The sequence below is a fragment of the Furipterus horrens genome, unplaced genomic scaffold (genome assembly GCF_987537825.1).
Source record: "Furipterus horrens unplaced genomic scaffold, mFurHor1.1.pri manual_scaffold_7, whole genome shotgun sequence".
Lineage (NCBI taxonomy): Eukaryota > Metazoa > Chordata > Mammalia > Chiroptera > Furipteridae > Furipterus > Furipterus horrens.
The window spans coordinates 98,155,061-98,171,093 of NW_028327177.1; the positions used below are offsets into that span (position 1 = coordinate 98,155,061).

The 16,033-nt window shown below is 38.2% G+C and overlaps 1 protein-coding gene and 1 pseudogene across 7 annotated transcripts in view; both read left to right on the forward strand.

Moving 5' to 3' along the window:
• The window catches only part of PBRM1 (polybromo 1), a 146,131-nt gene that overhangs the window by 77,936 nt on the left and 52,162 nt on the right, over nucleotides 1–16,033 (forward strand). For all 7 annotated transcript variants that reach the window (XM_090284057.1, XM_090284051.1, XM_090284054.1 and 4 more), the window contains 2 exons: nucleotides 271–913; nucleotides 6,909–7,120. In XM_090284057.1, the coding sequence (XP_090140183.1) occupies nucleotides 271–913; nucleotides 6,909–7,120 (855 nt within the window). The remainder of the gene's footprint in view (nucleotides 1–270; nucleotides 914–6,908; nucleotides 7,121–16,033) is intronic.
• On the forward strand, nucleotides 11,187–11,925 carry LOC150004865 (small ribosomal subunit protein uS14 pseudogene; annotated as a pseudogene).

Sequence of the window (16,033 nt, forward strand, 5' to 3'; positions counted from 1 at the left end):
GAATTAGAATGTCACATAAATAACTTACTTGCTTTATTCTACCTTATTCACAACTGTCGCAACATAACAGTATTTACTCTAAACAAAAATATGATTACTGAGAACAGCCTAAATTTTTTCCAGTTCTTTCTTTGTCAATAGGATATATTTCACTAAAGATACACTAATTACTACATTTTACAAATGGAATAGTCCTTTTCTATCAACTATATACAAATTTAGGCTCATTTATTTCATTTTATCCAGTTAACATTAAATCTCTTTTTTTAGGTAGAAAGAGTGGCATTTCTCCTAAAAAATCAAAATACATGACTCCAATGCAGCAGAAACTAAATGAAGTCTATGAAGCTGTAAAGAACTATACTGATAAGAGAGGTCGCCGCCTCAGTGCCATATTTCTGAGACTTCCCTCCAGATCTGAGCTCCCTGACTACTATCTGACCATTAAAAAGCCCATGGACATGGAAAAAATTCGAAGTCATATGATGGCCAACAAATACCAGGATATAGACTCCATGGTTGAGGACTTCGTCATGATGTTTAATAATGCCTGTACATACAATGAGCCTGAGTCTTTGATCTACAAAGATGCCCTTGTCCTACACAAAGTCCTGCTTGAAACTCGGAGAGACCTGGAGGGAGATGAAGATTCTCATGTTCCAAATGTGACCTTGCTGATTCAAGAGCTTATCCACAATCTTTTTGTGTCAGTCATGAGTCATCAGGATGATGAGGGAAGATGCTACAGTGATTCATTAGCAGAAATTCCTGCAGTGGATCCCAGCTTTCCAAGCAAACCTCCTCTTACTTTTGACATAATTAGGAAGAATGTTGAAAATAATCGCTATCGGCGGCTCGATTTGTTTCAAGAGCATATGTTTGAAGTATTAGAAAGGGCAAGAAGGATGAATCGGTATGTTTTCAAAGCCATTTCTTTTTTTTTATAAATTATGATATTTAATGTGAAACTTAAGAAAGAATTCTGCTTTGGTGTACTATTTCAGCTTAGGTAGGTACATGATTATGGTTGATGGAGTGCTATTTTCAATTCTGATTAGCCAGAACTTCTAGAGAGAAAGCATCTAGATTAGGAATAATGAGAAGGAGTAAGACAAAATTGAAGATCTGGTGAAAAGTATAACTTACTATACAGCCTTTCAAATATTTTTTTAAAGGCTAAAATTTATAATTAGAAATAGTAACATGATTTTCCTTTAACTGTTGAGTTTGCTTCAAGCATACTTTTAAGTAAATTAAAATAGTTCTAAGGTATTGGTATCTTGATATTAAACTGATTGAAATTTGGTCACCATTTCAGGTACCTAAAAGGACTTTTTTTTAATCTCAAATTTCTCATTTTAAGTGGCTTCTGCAGACATTAAATGTTCTAAAAGAAGCAATCAAATTTAACTTTCCATTAAGCTTAAATTCCGTTTTAATTTTGATACGTTGTATACTTTTTCTACACAACAATAGTATACTTGACTGTTAAAACAATTTCAGGTCAATAATTACTGTGTGTCTTCTTTGTGCCCTTGGAGTCACTTGGGGGACTATAAAAAGTTAAAGATACTGACTCTACCTTCTTGGAGCTTACAGTCACCATGCTGAAAGCTAGACCTTTAGGCAGTTGGCATGGAATAATTCCAGCTGGGGAGTCTGAACCTACATTTGCTCTGGATCATGAAAGAAAAATTAATGGTAATGTTTGCTGTTCCTGTTAAGCACTTATTCTTTGTAAATCACTGTGCCAGGCACTTCATGTTGATAATCTCTACCCTTGTAATAGCCATTGTAGGTAGGTAATAATCTTCTCAGTTTGCATGTGAAGAAGTGCACAGAGAGAACTTACATAAAGTCACGCAACTAGTAAGTGTGGTGGCTTATTTTGTTCCCCACTGTAGTGGGCTAGGACTGAGCTAGTCACCAAGACACCAGTCATGCGGCATAGCTGTGGATGATCAGGCTCTGTGTTCTGAAAGCTTGATGTCTGTCTGACAATTGGGATAGGACCTGTGCTTAGGGAAAAATAATTCCAAGCATGAGACAACACATGGCAAATTGATATTTATTTAAGATGGTGGAGGAAGGAATTCCACAGTAGAGTTCTAAAAAGGCTTGAGGCATCAGGAAAATTCGAGGAATTTGTGGGATTCACATAGGACAAGTGGTATGAGTAAAGGCATAGGGTTAGGAAATGAATATAGTATCTTTAAGGGACAGACTAAAGAGGCTCTTGAATGACACATTTAGGAAATGGTCTTTATTCTTCAACAGTGGGAATAGAAATAAAGAGAAAGATGGAGGGTATGCATCTTGTAGTCAAAACCAGCATTCATTTATTATTTTCATTTATTCAACAAATGTTTATTAAGTGGCTGTCAGTTATGAATATTGGATACATGGGATACATCAGTGAATAAAATGGACAAACCCTGTTTTCATGGAGCTTAGACTTCTGACTTCTATTCTTGTTTTCAGTTAACTGGCAGACTCTTAAGTCTAAAGACACTCCCTGCCCCCTACCCATTACATCATGGTATTAGCTCTGTGAGTCTTCCAAAGTAATTAGCCTCTTAGATTATTAGCAACTTTATTTACTTTATACAGGTAACATGATTATTTTAAGAATTAACCAGATTTGTATCCCTAGGAAATGAGCTTTTTTCATTCTCCCATTGTTGACATAGCTGGTGTTTGCTTTTTAGGTCTGGGAGATAGAGTCCAAAATTTATTCAGAGAAAATAGTGATCAGTTTCACTTTCATGCCCACAGCTTTGTTGCAAAACATGAGGGAAGCCATTCTTTGTGAATGAATATTGTACACAATAATTAAGAATAACCCATGCTTCTGAGATGGAGATGCATCAGTTGAGTGAATGATAACCATGGCTTTATTTACTATATTGACAGTAATTTACTATATTGACAGTAGATGTACCAAAAATATTAAGTTCATGAATTCAATGAAGTCCACATGTAGTAGATTTTCACGTTGATCTCTTAACAGCGTTCATTCATACTTCTTCGCAGCCTTCTCCTACCCACCACTGCTACCTAACATCACCTAGGACTTCATACCCTGAAATAGAAGCGATCTGAATAGTCAGGCATAGAAGAGAACAGTTCACTCAGGTGACAGTGGTTTTTCTATCAGCAGTATTCAGTAATAGCACAGTGCTGACTGCTATCAGTTGGCCTGTAGCTTTCCTAACCTGCTGACGGTCTTTCTAGATTAATGCTCTGATTCCCTTGTAGGTAAGGGGATCCACAGGACAACACGGACAAGGGAAGCATTAATAGTTCTCTGATAATCTTAACTATTTTCTTCTACTAAATGTCTGACATATATAAGGATTACCCATCAATTAAGGGGAATAAGACATTTCTTTTTCCATCTTGAGATTTTTTGTTCTTGCACATGCAGGGCACACCTAGCCTCTTAGATTAACAAATCCTTCATACTACTTTGTTTATATAAAACAAAACAGAAAGAACATGTCAGATGTTTAATGGCTCTGTAAGGAACATCTGTTATGAACCACATGATATGATGGAATTATAATTCTATCCTCCTCCCTGCCATTGTAACCTTGAATTACCAAAAGTGTGTTTTTACTTTTAATTTTATACATGAATTGTAAGCTATTATAAAATGAGTTTTAATTTCTAGTGAACAGTCTTCAGACATTTCTATTCAGAAAACAGGCATCAAAATAACATTGTAGGAGTTTCTTCCCTTAGCCCATTTTATTTTTATTGCTTTCCTACAAGTATTAGCATTTCTATAACCTGCAAAGATTTTTAAAACCTTTCCATAAACACCCATTTGTTATTGGTAGTATTTTTAGATTTTCTTGCCAGTTCACCTTTTCTGATGAAGAGAAGCATTCTGGAGGATTCACCAAAGTCTAATGCTCAATTAGGGAGGTCAGCAGGCAGCTGACTGGGCTTACTATGCCTGCCACATTCCCCTGATCAGAATGTCTATGTAACTGCTGCTAAGACTTTGTCTGTGCTTAACTTTGTGAATAATTTTTTAGACCCTGGTATTCTTAGTTAATAGAATTATGTTTAAGCTTTCCTGAGACCACAGTGGATTGAGATAGTAATGAAATTTCTACCAGTTCAAATTCTGAAGTTATTTTGCCCAGTCCTTTCATTTAAAAAAGGAAAAGCTTACAAGTTTTCAATATGACACATAATTTTTTCCATCTCTCTCTAGGTTGCCTCTGATGGTTCCCCAGAACTTTGAGGTTATTTCTGGGAAACTAAAATGAACACTAACCTGTAACCATTATAGAATACCTCATGACTTGGCAGTTTAGGTCAAATATTCTCTGAGTCCTACCAGCCTAGACAACTATGATATACAAATCCAAAAAGAAGAAAAGGGGCATTGCCTAAATCTTTTGTTAATACTGTATAATATGTTGGTCCCTCAATTAAGAAAAAGTAAAAATTAATTCAAAGATTAAATGCAAGTAAGCATTGCACATGGTATGGAACCTTAGTGTAGTCCTTGATTCTGGCAGCCCCCTTCTATTGCCAAAATCAGCTGATGACTATACCATGTTTCTCCCCTAGAAACTATATGAGGCCTTTCTTTTTACATGAACTATAGAAGGAGCAAGCCTTCATGAAAATGAAACTGGTGGGCATGAGGCTTACCAAACAAAAGTTATGTCAGATTCTGTTTTAATGAATTTTAAAGAGATAACCTTCTTAGAACTGTGCAAAAGTAACATATCAGTTAACATTAAAGAAGCATTCGATAGAATTTATCATGTAATTCAAGTGTTCAAAAGAAGCAGATTTTGTCTTTTTTTTTTAAATATGCTTTATTGATTATGCTGTTACAGTTCTCCCAATTTCTTTCCCTTTGTTTCCCTCGATCCAGTGACACCCTTCCTTCCCTTTGCCCCCCCCCTTAGTCCATGCCAATTGGTTGTGCATATAGTTCTTCTCAACATTTTCTTGTCTACTCCACTCCCTCCTACTATGCTTCTTAATTCCTGTATCATCTCCCTCCCTTTCCTCACTTCCCCCTCCCCGCTGACCTCCCCCCAATGTGTTCCCCATACCTATAATTCTTTTTCCATTCTCGTTGCCTACTTAGTTTGCCTTTGTTTCGATTCCCTAGCTTCTGTTATTGGTTATTGTGATACAGTTTTCATTTTAATGTTCATAGTTTTGATCCTCTTTCTCCTAAACAAGTCCCTTTAACATGTAACCGTGGTTTGGATCTGATGATCTCCTTCAGTTTTACTTCGTCCTGGAAGCACTTTCTCTGCCCTTCTGTTTAGAATGACAGCTTCCCTGGATAGAGTGATTGTGGTTGTAGGTTTTTGCTTTTCATTATTTTGAATATTTCTTGCCAGTTCCTTCTTGCCTGCAGAGTTTCTTTTGAGAAATCAGCTGCTAGTCTTATTGGGACCTTTTTGTACGTAATTCTCTTCTCTCTTGCTGCTTTTACGATTCTCTCTTTATCCTTAATTTTTGACATTTTGATTATAATGTGTCTTGGTGTGGTTCTCCCTGGGTCCAATTTTTTTTGGAACTCTGTGCTTTCTGGACCTGTAAGTCTATTTCCTTCCCCAAGTAAGGAAAGTTTCGCTTCATTATTTTTAACATAATTTTTCAATTTCTAGTTCTTTTTCACCTTCTGGCAACCCTATGATTCGGATGTTGGCCCGCTTATAGCTGTCCTATAGGTTTCTGAGCCTCTCCTCACTTTCCTCGCTTTTTGTTTCCTCTTTCTGCACTGGTTGACTGTTTGTTCCTTCTTTATGTTCCAATTTGTTGATTTGACCCCTGGTTTTCTTTCCCTCACCACTTGTTTTGTATGTGTTTTCATTCATTTCAACAGGACTAGCCTTCATTCCTTCCCTGTCTTGTTTAAAATCTGCTGCCAGATCTTTAAGCATTCTTATAACCAAAGCTCTGAACTGTGCCTCAGAAAGATTTCCTATCTACTTATCCATCATTAGATCAGATATCTGCTGTCTGGTCAGCTGTGTTACTGGAATTGCTATCAGGATCTGTGCCATCCTGACAGTTTTGTGTTTGCTTTTGCTTCCTGGGCAGGGCTGTCACACCTCCTACGCTATAGGTAGTGCACTCGTCACTACAAGGCAACCCTTCTCACTACGCTGTGGTGTTTTTTGTGGGGGCGGGGGTCAAAGATGGATTCTTGTTGTTTACTTTCCGCTGAGAGACCGGGAGCTTCTTCCTCCATCCCCACCCCCTCCGGCCTTCACAGTCCGGGGCAATGGGAGTCTGCTTTCCCCAGCATTGTAATAGTGAGCTGAAGAGTCTGGTCTGCAGCCAAGGGTGCTCCCCAGGTGTTTCTCGCCTCTTTTTAAATACAGGTGTCTATGCTTACTGCCATCCCGCTGCTGTCACCGCAGCTGCCACCGCCAACACAGCTTGACATCTCCACCCCAGTTTCGCCCCTCCTACCCATCTGGACGAGTGCCAGTACTTTATAACTTCATACGTTGGACTTCCATGTAGCTTTATTTTCTAGAACTTCTGGTTATTTCTGGTTTTGCGGTAGTTGTATTCCTTCTTAGTTGTGGAGAGAGACAGAGCATGTCGGTAGAGGCCTCCATCTTGGCCGGAAGTCCCACAGGTTGTGCCTTGACTGGTGAGGTTCAGGTGGTTGGGCATCATCTTGCAAAGTGAAAGGTCATGGGTTCGATTTCTAGTCAGGTCATGTGCCTAGGTTGTGGCTTTGGTCCCTAGTCGAGGACAACTGATCAATGTTTCTCTCTAACACCGATGTTTCTCTTCCTCTCTTCCCCACTCTCTCCCCTCTCTCTAAAAATAAATAAATGATTAAGTAAATAAATAAATTTTTAAAGAAACAGCTTATGTGTCAATAAATACTCTTGATTTTGTTATAGGACAGATTCTGAAATATATGAAGATGCAGTAGAACTTCAGCAGTTTTTTATTAAAATTCGTGATGAACTCTGCAAAAATGGAGAGATTCTTCTTTCACCAGCACTCAGCTATACTACAAAACATTTGCATAATGATGTGGAGAAAGAGAAAAAGGAAAAATTACCAAAAGAAATGGAGGAAGATAAACTAAAACGAGAAGAAGAGAAAAGAGGTTGGTTTCTTTTCATTTTACTAAATATGTAGAAATATACTGTACTTTTTTCTAGCTTGTCTTATAGTTAGCTGTGAAGGAGAATCTTGTTTGTATAAATGTGGACTCAGGGTATTGATGCTTTCAAAATATACATGGTAAGATGGAAATGTTCTTTATCATTATCAGTTTGGTCATCAGACTGGAAAAGATTGGAAGTTACATGTGACACATTGGTTATCTTAATATTTTAGGAACAGAGTCAATTAATTCACAGGTGTGGGAGATTAATACTATCGGTAGATAAAAATCTAAGGGGCCCAGATGGGGCTAGAAACCATTCTCAGCTCTGAGTGCATCAAGTTTCTGCCCCATCGTTCAGCAGTGTGGCTCTTCTTATACAGACTCTAGGCCAGATAAGTAGATGATATTTTGGCTGAAAATGATAACTAGAAGGAAAAAAATTTTTTTAATTTTAATTTTATCAACTTAAAAGTATTACTTTGAGTCACTTGTCAGAAGTAGAAATATTTTTTTAATAATTTATTTATTTATTGTTTATTTATTTTTAGAGAGAGGGGAAAGGAGAAAGAGAGGGAGAGAAACATTATTGTGTGGTTGCCTCTCACTCACGCCCCCAACTGGGGACCTGACGTGCAACCTAGTCATGTGACTGGGAATCGAACCAGCAACACTTGGTTCGCAGGCCAACGCAGCCAGGTCTTGAAATATTTTGATGGTGGAAACTTTTGTTAGAAATTTTGTCATTTCTGATCAAGTTCATATATATACCTAGAATATAATGACTTTATACTAGTCTTTAGCCTTGAATGTACTCCTTGGGGTTCTTTTACTTTAAGCAAAAAAGTAAAATAAAAGTTGATTTAAAGCACATTTTCTTAAGCAATAACATATGCACAAAAGAAGAGAAAGGAACCTGGTTGGTGAGAATAATAACTACCAGCATAGGGCTAGCTACAAAAATCACCAGGTTTGCTGACAGAGAGGATATACTCTTTCAGGATGGTGATTAGGGGGTGTTAAGAAGGGTCTCTGTTTTTGCCAGCAAAGTGATTTATGCAGAAATGAATGATGTAAACCTGCAGCTTCACTAGCCCGAGGCGACAGTGTGATTGAGAAATATCCTGAAAATTAGCTCTAGAAGGGGTGAGATAAGATCTCCACGTAGTCTTAAGTGACTGGAAAACTATGCATGTGCAAAGGAGATATGAGAACTGGATGAAAAGCAAAATGCAAGGGATACTTGAAAGTTGGTTACAACTTTGAATGCATTCCCCAAGCCATATACATATTAATCATTAGAGGGTGATTTTTTACAGGTTTGAGGTACTTGAGTACAGTCATCTCCTAAATCATTTGTTGACCCTTAGCTATGCAGGCTTAGGAGCACCCTTTTATGTTGTGTGGCTTAGTATACTTGCAATGGGATCTTAAAGGAGAGAAGAGAAAGAAAGGGGGAGATAAGTATTTAAATGCATAATGGCTGAAAACATCTCAAATATGATGAAGAACATTAACCTTCACCTCCAAGAATACCAAGAAAACACAAAGAGAACCACATTTTGATACATTATAATCAATCTGCTAAAAGAAAAAATCTTGAAAGCAGCAAAACAACTCATCATGTCTAAGAAAACAATAATAATACAGTAATGGATTGTAAGCAATAGTAGAGGCCAGAAAGCAATGAAATGATATTCAAAGTACTGAAAGGGAAAAACACTGATCTAAGAATTTTATATCCAGCAAAGCTATTCTTCAGAAATGAAGCTGGAATATAGGACATTTCCAAATAAACAAAAACTGAGAGAATTCACTGTTGGTAGATCTTTCCAATAAGAAATAATAAAGGAATAGTCTTTGCCCTGGCTGGTTTAGCTCAGTGGATTGAGCGTCGGCCTGCGAGCTAAGTGTCGCTGGTTCGATCTTCCAGTCAGGGTACATCAGAGAAGGAAAACTCTGACTGCAAAAAACCTCCGCTGCCTTGCGGCATACCTCTTCAGGGGAAAGGCTAAGGGAGTAAACCCCGACAGAAAATCCGGAGCCGGAGTCCCTAAGGCGGTTTGACGTTGTAGTCAACACCGGCAACTCCTGCGGCGCACCTGAACCCAAGCTGTATCGACTCCGTCTTTCCCTTGGACCCTTCAGCTGCGAAGAGAGGGGGGGTCTGCTGCATGGGCAACAGCAGACCCTCCATATTACCCTGCCCAGGCTCTGTAGCTTCAGCGTCATCGCAAGATGTCGATTCAACACGGGAGGAGACAGATACCATGTCACTCCCGAGTCGGACTGCACAGCCATTCTTGGCGGTGCAGATAGACTCTGAAGAAGCTACACCATCGTCTCTCGAGACGGACGGCTGCCGACGAGTCTTAGGCCTAAATAAAATGATACCAAATGATAACATGAATCCGTAAGACATAATGAAGAGTATTGGAAGTGCTAAATATATGGGTAAACAAATATAAAAGACTGTGTCTGCATTTTTCCATTTTCTTTTAAAAACATTAGATTGTTTAAAGGAATAATTATAACACTATTGTTATGTGTATAACATTTATAGAATTATAGCAGGTCCTCAAATTTCATTCAATGTCATTTCATTATAATGTTCATGAGATGAAGTAGGAACTTAACTCTTATTTATATCAATTAGCCTATAGTGGAAATTTGTTATACATCATTTTGTTTAAAGTTGCTATCAACAATGCTAAGGATTTAATGTTTGTGACAGTAATAGCTCAAAGAAATGGAACTGGCTTCTGGCCAAGATGGAGGTGTAGGTAGACACATTTCACTCCTTGCACAACCATAAGAAGGATCACAGCTAACCTTTATACGAAAAACACCAGGACTGCCAGAAAATCGAACTGTATGGAAGTCCAACAACCAAGGATTTAAAGAAGAAATATTCATCCAGATGGGTAGGAGGGGTGAAGACGAGGAGCTGGTGTGGAAAGGATGTGGTGTGGCAGCAGCGAAGCAGCAGCATCAAGGCCGTGGGAGGCCAGCAGAACAAGCAGTTGCACATTCACATGTGGAGGATAAAAGCTGGGTAGGGTACCTGGGGAGTGATCTCAGCCCCAGGCCAGACCGAGCACCCTCAGAGGGTTCCAGTGCTAGGAAAATAAAGCCTCATAGATTCTGGCTGTGAAAACCAGTGGGGGTTGGGGCAATGGAACAAACTCCCCATCTCTCGGCAGAGTCTGCTAGAGGACCTCCATGGTCCTAGAATGCACACAGACCCACCCATTCTGGGAACCATCACCAGGAAAACAGCTAGAGGAGAGTCAGGCGCATACAGGAAATGAGAGAAGTGACTGGAAACAGGGTGAGTGCCCAGCAAGCAGCATTGTTCCCTCTCTGACCCCACCCCCATATACAGCCCCACAAAGCAGTGAAATGGGTCGCCCAGCCCTGGCAAATAGCTAAGGCTCCGCCTCTTACAACATAACAGGTGCGCCAAGACAGGGAGTCAGAGCAGCTCTATCTAACACAGGAAAGAACACAGGGAGGCTGCCAAATTGAGGAGACAAAGAAATATGCCCCAAATGAGAGAACAGATCAAAACTCTGGAAAAAGAGCTAAATTAAATGGAGATAGCCAAACCTACAAGATGCTCAGAGAACTCGTTGAGTATGGCAAATGCATAAGGGAAAAACATGAAGGCTACACTAAGTAAAATAAAGAAAAATCTACCAGTAGTGAAGGGAAGGAAGCTGGAGTTCAAACAGATGATTTGGAACATAAACAGTCAACCAGTATAGAATGAAGAAACATGAATTCAAAAAAAATGAGGAGAGAATAAGAAGACTTTGGGACATCTCCAAAAGTGTCAACGTTCAAATCATAGGGATGCCAGGAGAAGAGGGAAAGCAAAAAATTGAAAAGTTACTTGAAAAAATAATGAAAAAAACTTCCCTAATTTGGCAAAGGAAATAGACATACAAGTCCAAGAAGCACAGAGTCCCAAACAAGTTGGACCCAAAAGGACCACACCAAGACACATCATAATTAAAATGCTAAAGGTTAAAGATAAAGAGAGAATGTTACAAGCAGCAAGAGAAAAGCAGACAGTTACTTACAGAGGAGTCCACATAAGACTATCAGATGATTTCTCAAAAGAAACTTTGCAGGCAAGAAGTATTCAAAGTGATGAAAAACAAGGACCTATAACCAAGATTACTGTATCCAGCAAAGCTATCATTTATAATGTAAGGGCAGATGAAGTGCTTCCCAGATAAGGCAAAGCTAAAGAAGTTCATCATCACCAGGCCCTTATTATATGAAATGTTAAAGGAACACATTTAAGAAAAAGAAGAGCAGAACTATGAACATTAAAATGACAGCAAATTCACAACTATCAACAACTTAATCTAAAAAACAGAAAAACAAAGCAAACAACTAGAACAGGAACAGAATCATAGATACGGAGATCACACGTGGAGGGTTATCAGCAGGGAGGAGGGAGGGGAGAATAGGGGAAAAGGTACAAGGATTAAGAAGCATAACTGGTAGGTACAAAATAGATGGGGATGTTAAGAATAGCGAAGGACTCTTTTGCCTCTTTGCCCGAAAGAGAGCAAGATGAGTCACCAGCAGCTCTACTGGAGCCATCTGAGAAAATTCAGCCAGGGTTCTCGTTCTTGCCACGGCTGCTCAAACCAGCACGGCCTGATCTGGAAGTTCAACCTTAATTTGTGCCACCAGTGTTTCCGTCAGTATACGAAGGATATAGGCTTCATTAAGTTGGACTAAGTGAACTTCCTGTAAGTGGGTCATTCGAAACATCTACCTTACTACAGAATGGCTAGCTCTTTGTACATAAAATAAAATTTAAAAATTAAAAAAAAAAAAAAAAAAGAATAGCAAAGAAAATGGAGAAGCCAAAGAACTTATATGCACTACCTACGGACAATGAACTAATGAGGGGGGTTGCTGGATGGAAGCGGGGTACTGGGCGGAGAGGGTCAAAGGGGAAAAAATTGGGACAACTGTAATAGCATAATCAATAAAATATACTTTAAAAAATGGAGGTATATTGGATCCAAGTTACAGTATTTAAGTAAGTATTAACCTGAAGTAGATGGTGATAATTTAGTGATGCATGTTATAATGTCACTAATAAAAATTAGCAAAGAAAGTTAACACAGGAAATAAAATGATGCTCCAGAAATGTTTGCTTAACACAAATGAAGGCAGTAAAGGAGGAAAAGAGGAACAAAAAGACAAAAGACATATTAAAACAAATAGCAAAATGGCGGACATGAGTTCAGTCATATCAGTAATCATCTTACATATTGTGAATAGGCTAAACATCCCAATCAAAATGCATAGATTATCAGACTAAATTTTAAAAGCAAAATTCAACTTTATGCTATTCATAAGAGAATAATTTGTTAAATGATTTTATTTATTTATTTTTAGAAAGAGACGGAGGGAGGTAGAAAGAGAGAGAGAGATGTCAATGTGCAAGAGAAACAATCTGTTGCCATGACTGGGAATTGAACCAGAGACTTTTCAGTTCGCAGGCCAGTACTGAGCCCACCATCCAGGGCAATGATCAGTTTTGATTCCAAGACATTAATAGGTTGAAAGGTAAAGGAGGGGGAAAAATATACTGTGAAAATAGTAACCATAGTGAATTAGAGTGGCTATATTAATATCAGACAAATAGACTTTAAGGGAAGAAATATCATTAGAGATAAAGAGGGACATTTTATAATGTTAAAAGGGTCAAGACATTGGGAGCATACAATATTTATAAATATATACACAACAGTGGATCCCCAAAATACACGAAGCAAAAACTGACAGTTGAAAAGAGAAGTAGTTCAGCAATTAGTCTCAATACTTCTTTCACAGCAATTGATATACCAAGTAGATCAAAAATCAACAAAAATAATGAAGATTGAATAATATTGCTATAGAATGAATGTTTATCCCCCCCTCCCCATCCCAAATTCATGTTATAGCCTAATCTTCAACATTATGGTTTTTGGAGGTTTGGCCTTTAAGAGGTAATTAGGTTTGGATGTGGTCGTGGGATGAAGCCACCACGATGTGATTAGTGCCAGTATAAAGGGATGAAGAACAAGAAGATAGCTGCCTATAAATGGGCTCTCACCACATACCAAGTCTGCTTGCACCTTGATCTTGGCTTTCCTAGCTGCCAGATCTGTAAGAAATGAATGTTTGTCGTTTAAATCAGTATATGGTGGACTTTTTAATAGCAGCCTGAGTTGACTAAGATAAGGACTGTCAACCAGCTTGACCTAACTGACATGTAAAACACTACATCCAGTGACTGCAGTCTACACATTCTTGTCGGGCAGCATGGACCGATATAAGGTTGGTGCAAAAATAATGTCCGATTTCGAGGTCTATTTTAAAAATGGAAAAACCCATGATTATGAAAATATTTGTTAAAATAACCTTTGCTATCTAGAACCTCATTTCATCTGTCAACTAGATTATAAATGCCACGATTGTAAAATTCTTTAGGTTTTGAGGCAAAATATGAATCCAACTCATTTTCATCCGCTTCTCTTGATGTCAACCTAAGACCATCAAAATGGTACTGTAGTCCCTGAAACAAGTGATAATCAGAAGGAGCAAGGTCAGGAGAATACGGAAGATGAAGCAATATTTCCCAACCAAGCTCTTTCAGAAATTTTTGGTGAGTCGAGCTGTGTGAGGACCAGCATTATCATGATGGAAGATGACACCCTTTCTGTTGACTAAGGAGGGTTGCTTTTGGTTTAAAGCTGCTTTCAGACGACGAAGTTGTTCACAGTAAAGATTAGCAGTAATTGTTTGATTGTTGTCTAACAGTTTGTAATGGACAGTTTCTTCCATATGCCACCATACACTCAACATGATCTTCTTTGGATGAAGTCCTCCTCTTGGTTGTTAAACTCTTCTTCCTCCTCGGCTGATCCATGATTGGCGACATTTAATGTTATGGTAAAGGTTCCACTTCTCAGCACCTGTAACAAGCCTACCTAAAAACGGTGCCTGAAGGTGTCGCGAAAGCAATGATTCACAACAAACAACGCACTATTGCAGATTCTCTGGAGACAGTTCGTATGAAACCCATTTTCCAACTACTGAAACCTTTCCAATCCTTTTTAGTTGGTGTAGCACCGTTGTATGGGCTATGTTAAATTGATCTGCAAGTTCCCTAGAGGTAATGGTGGGGTTCTCTGTGACAGCAGCTTCCAACACTTCAGAATCAAGTTTTTTTGGACAGTCCTCTTCTGGCTTGTTTTTCAAACTGAAATCCCCACTTTGGAAAGGGGAAAACCACCTCCTGCAGCTTCTTTTAGTCACTGCATCGTCCCCATAAGTGCTCTGAATAGACTTTGCTGCTGTACTTGCATTGGCACCTTTATGAAACTCATAGAGTAAAATATTTCTAATGTGATCTTTAGATGGGATGAACACGAGTGCAAATATTGCAGGTGATTATGAACAGTAGTTCAGTAATTGAAAAAATATGGTATAAATTAGTCACTGTGACATCAAAAAATTATAAGAAGAGGCACAAATTTAATAAATACTATCTAAAACTTTCTTCTAAAAAAGTCAGACATTACTTTTGCACCAACCCGATATTAGGGGTGGATCATATGACAGGTCATAAAAAAGTTGCAAAAATTTAGAAGGATTGAAACTGTACCAGATTTGTTTTCTGGACACTGTTGGATTAGTTTAGAAATCAGCAACAGAAAAAAAATCTGGAAAATCCCCATATATTTAGAAATTAAGCAGTACACTTCTAAATAATCCATGGATCAAAGGAGACATCACAAGGGCAATTTTTTAAATCTTGAACTGAATGAAAATAAAAACAGCAAAGCCCTGGCTGCTCTGGCTCAGTGCATTGAGTGTCAGCCTGCAAACCAAGTGTCGCTGGTTCAATTCCCAGTCAGGGCACATGACTAGGTTGCATGCCAGGTCCCTAGTTTGGGGGCATGTGAGACGCAACAACACATTGATGTTTCTCTCCCTCTCTTTCTCCTTTCCCCTCTCTCTAAAAACAAATAAATAAAATAAAATAATAAAAATATTTTTAAAAAGAAACATACTAAAATTTATAGGAGTTCTTAGAAGAAAGTTTATAGGTTTTAAACATGTGTATTAGAAAAAAAAAAGATCTAAAATCTATGTTTCCACCTCAAGAAGTTAGAAAATTAAGATCAGATTAAACCTGAAGTAGAGAAAATAATAAAGATAAAGGTGGAAATAAATGAAAAAAAAAAACAAAATGTGAGAGCTATAAAGGGTATGACGTCTGGACTACCCATGTTGTTTCTACTGACAAAATTTTTTATAGAAAAAATTTTCAGTTTAGTTAACACTTTTATTAGCAATACAAAATTGATGATAGCTGCTCCTTGAATTAATCTAAGGGAGTTCACAAAGTGTGGCCTCTAGGCAAGAAGCATCAGCATCATCTGAGAGCTTATTAGAAACATAGGTTCTCTTGTCCCACTCCAGATCTACCAATTCAGAAACTGAAGCCAGGATCCAGCAATCTAACTTTTAACAAGTCCTGTAGGTGGTTCTGATGCACACTTAAGTCTGAGAATCACTGCTGTAAGGTCTTGGAGTTAATGAGCAGAGGAGCAAGAACTTACAGTACCTGCCCTCCTTCTTAGGGGGTTAACAATGATATGTGAACCTATTATCTGTTATGGTGGTACATTCTAGAGAAAAGGTAATACATTTTAAAGACTATTGGTTACTACCCTTGATTGATCCTCAGCTACCAGGAACTATTTCCAGTAACTTAATAATCTATGAAAAAGACCTATGATAGAAAAGCAAAGCCACATAAAAAACAAAAACTGTAGGAGATTTTTGTTCCCTTCCCAGCACTGTACCTATTTCATGATTAGAGTAAAGGAG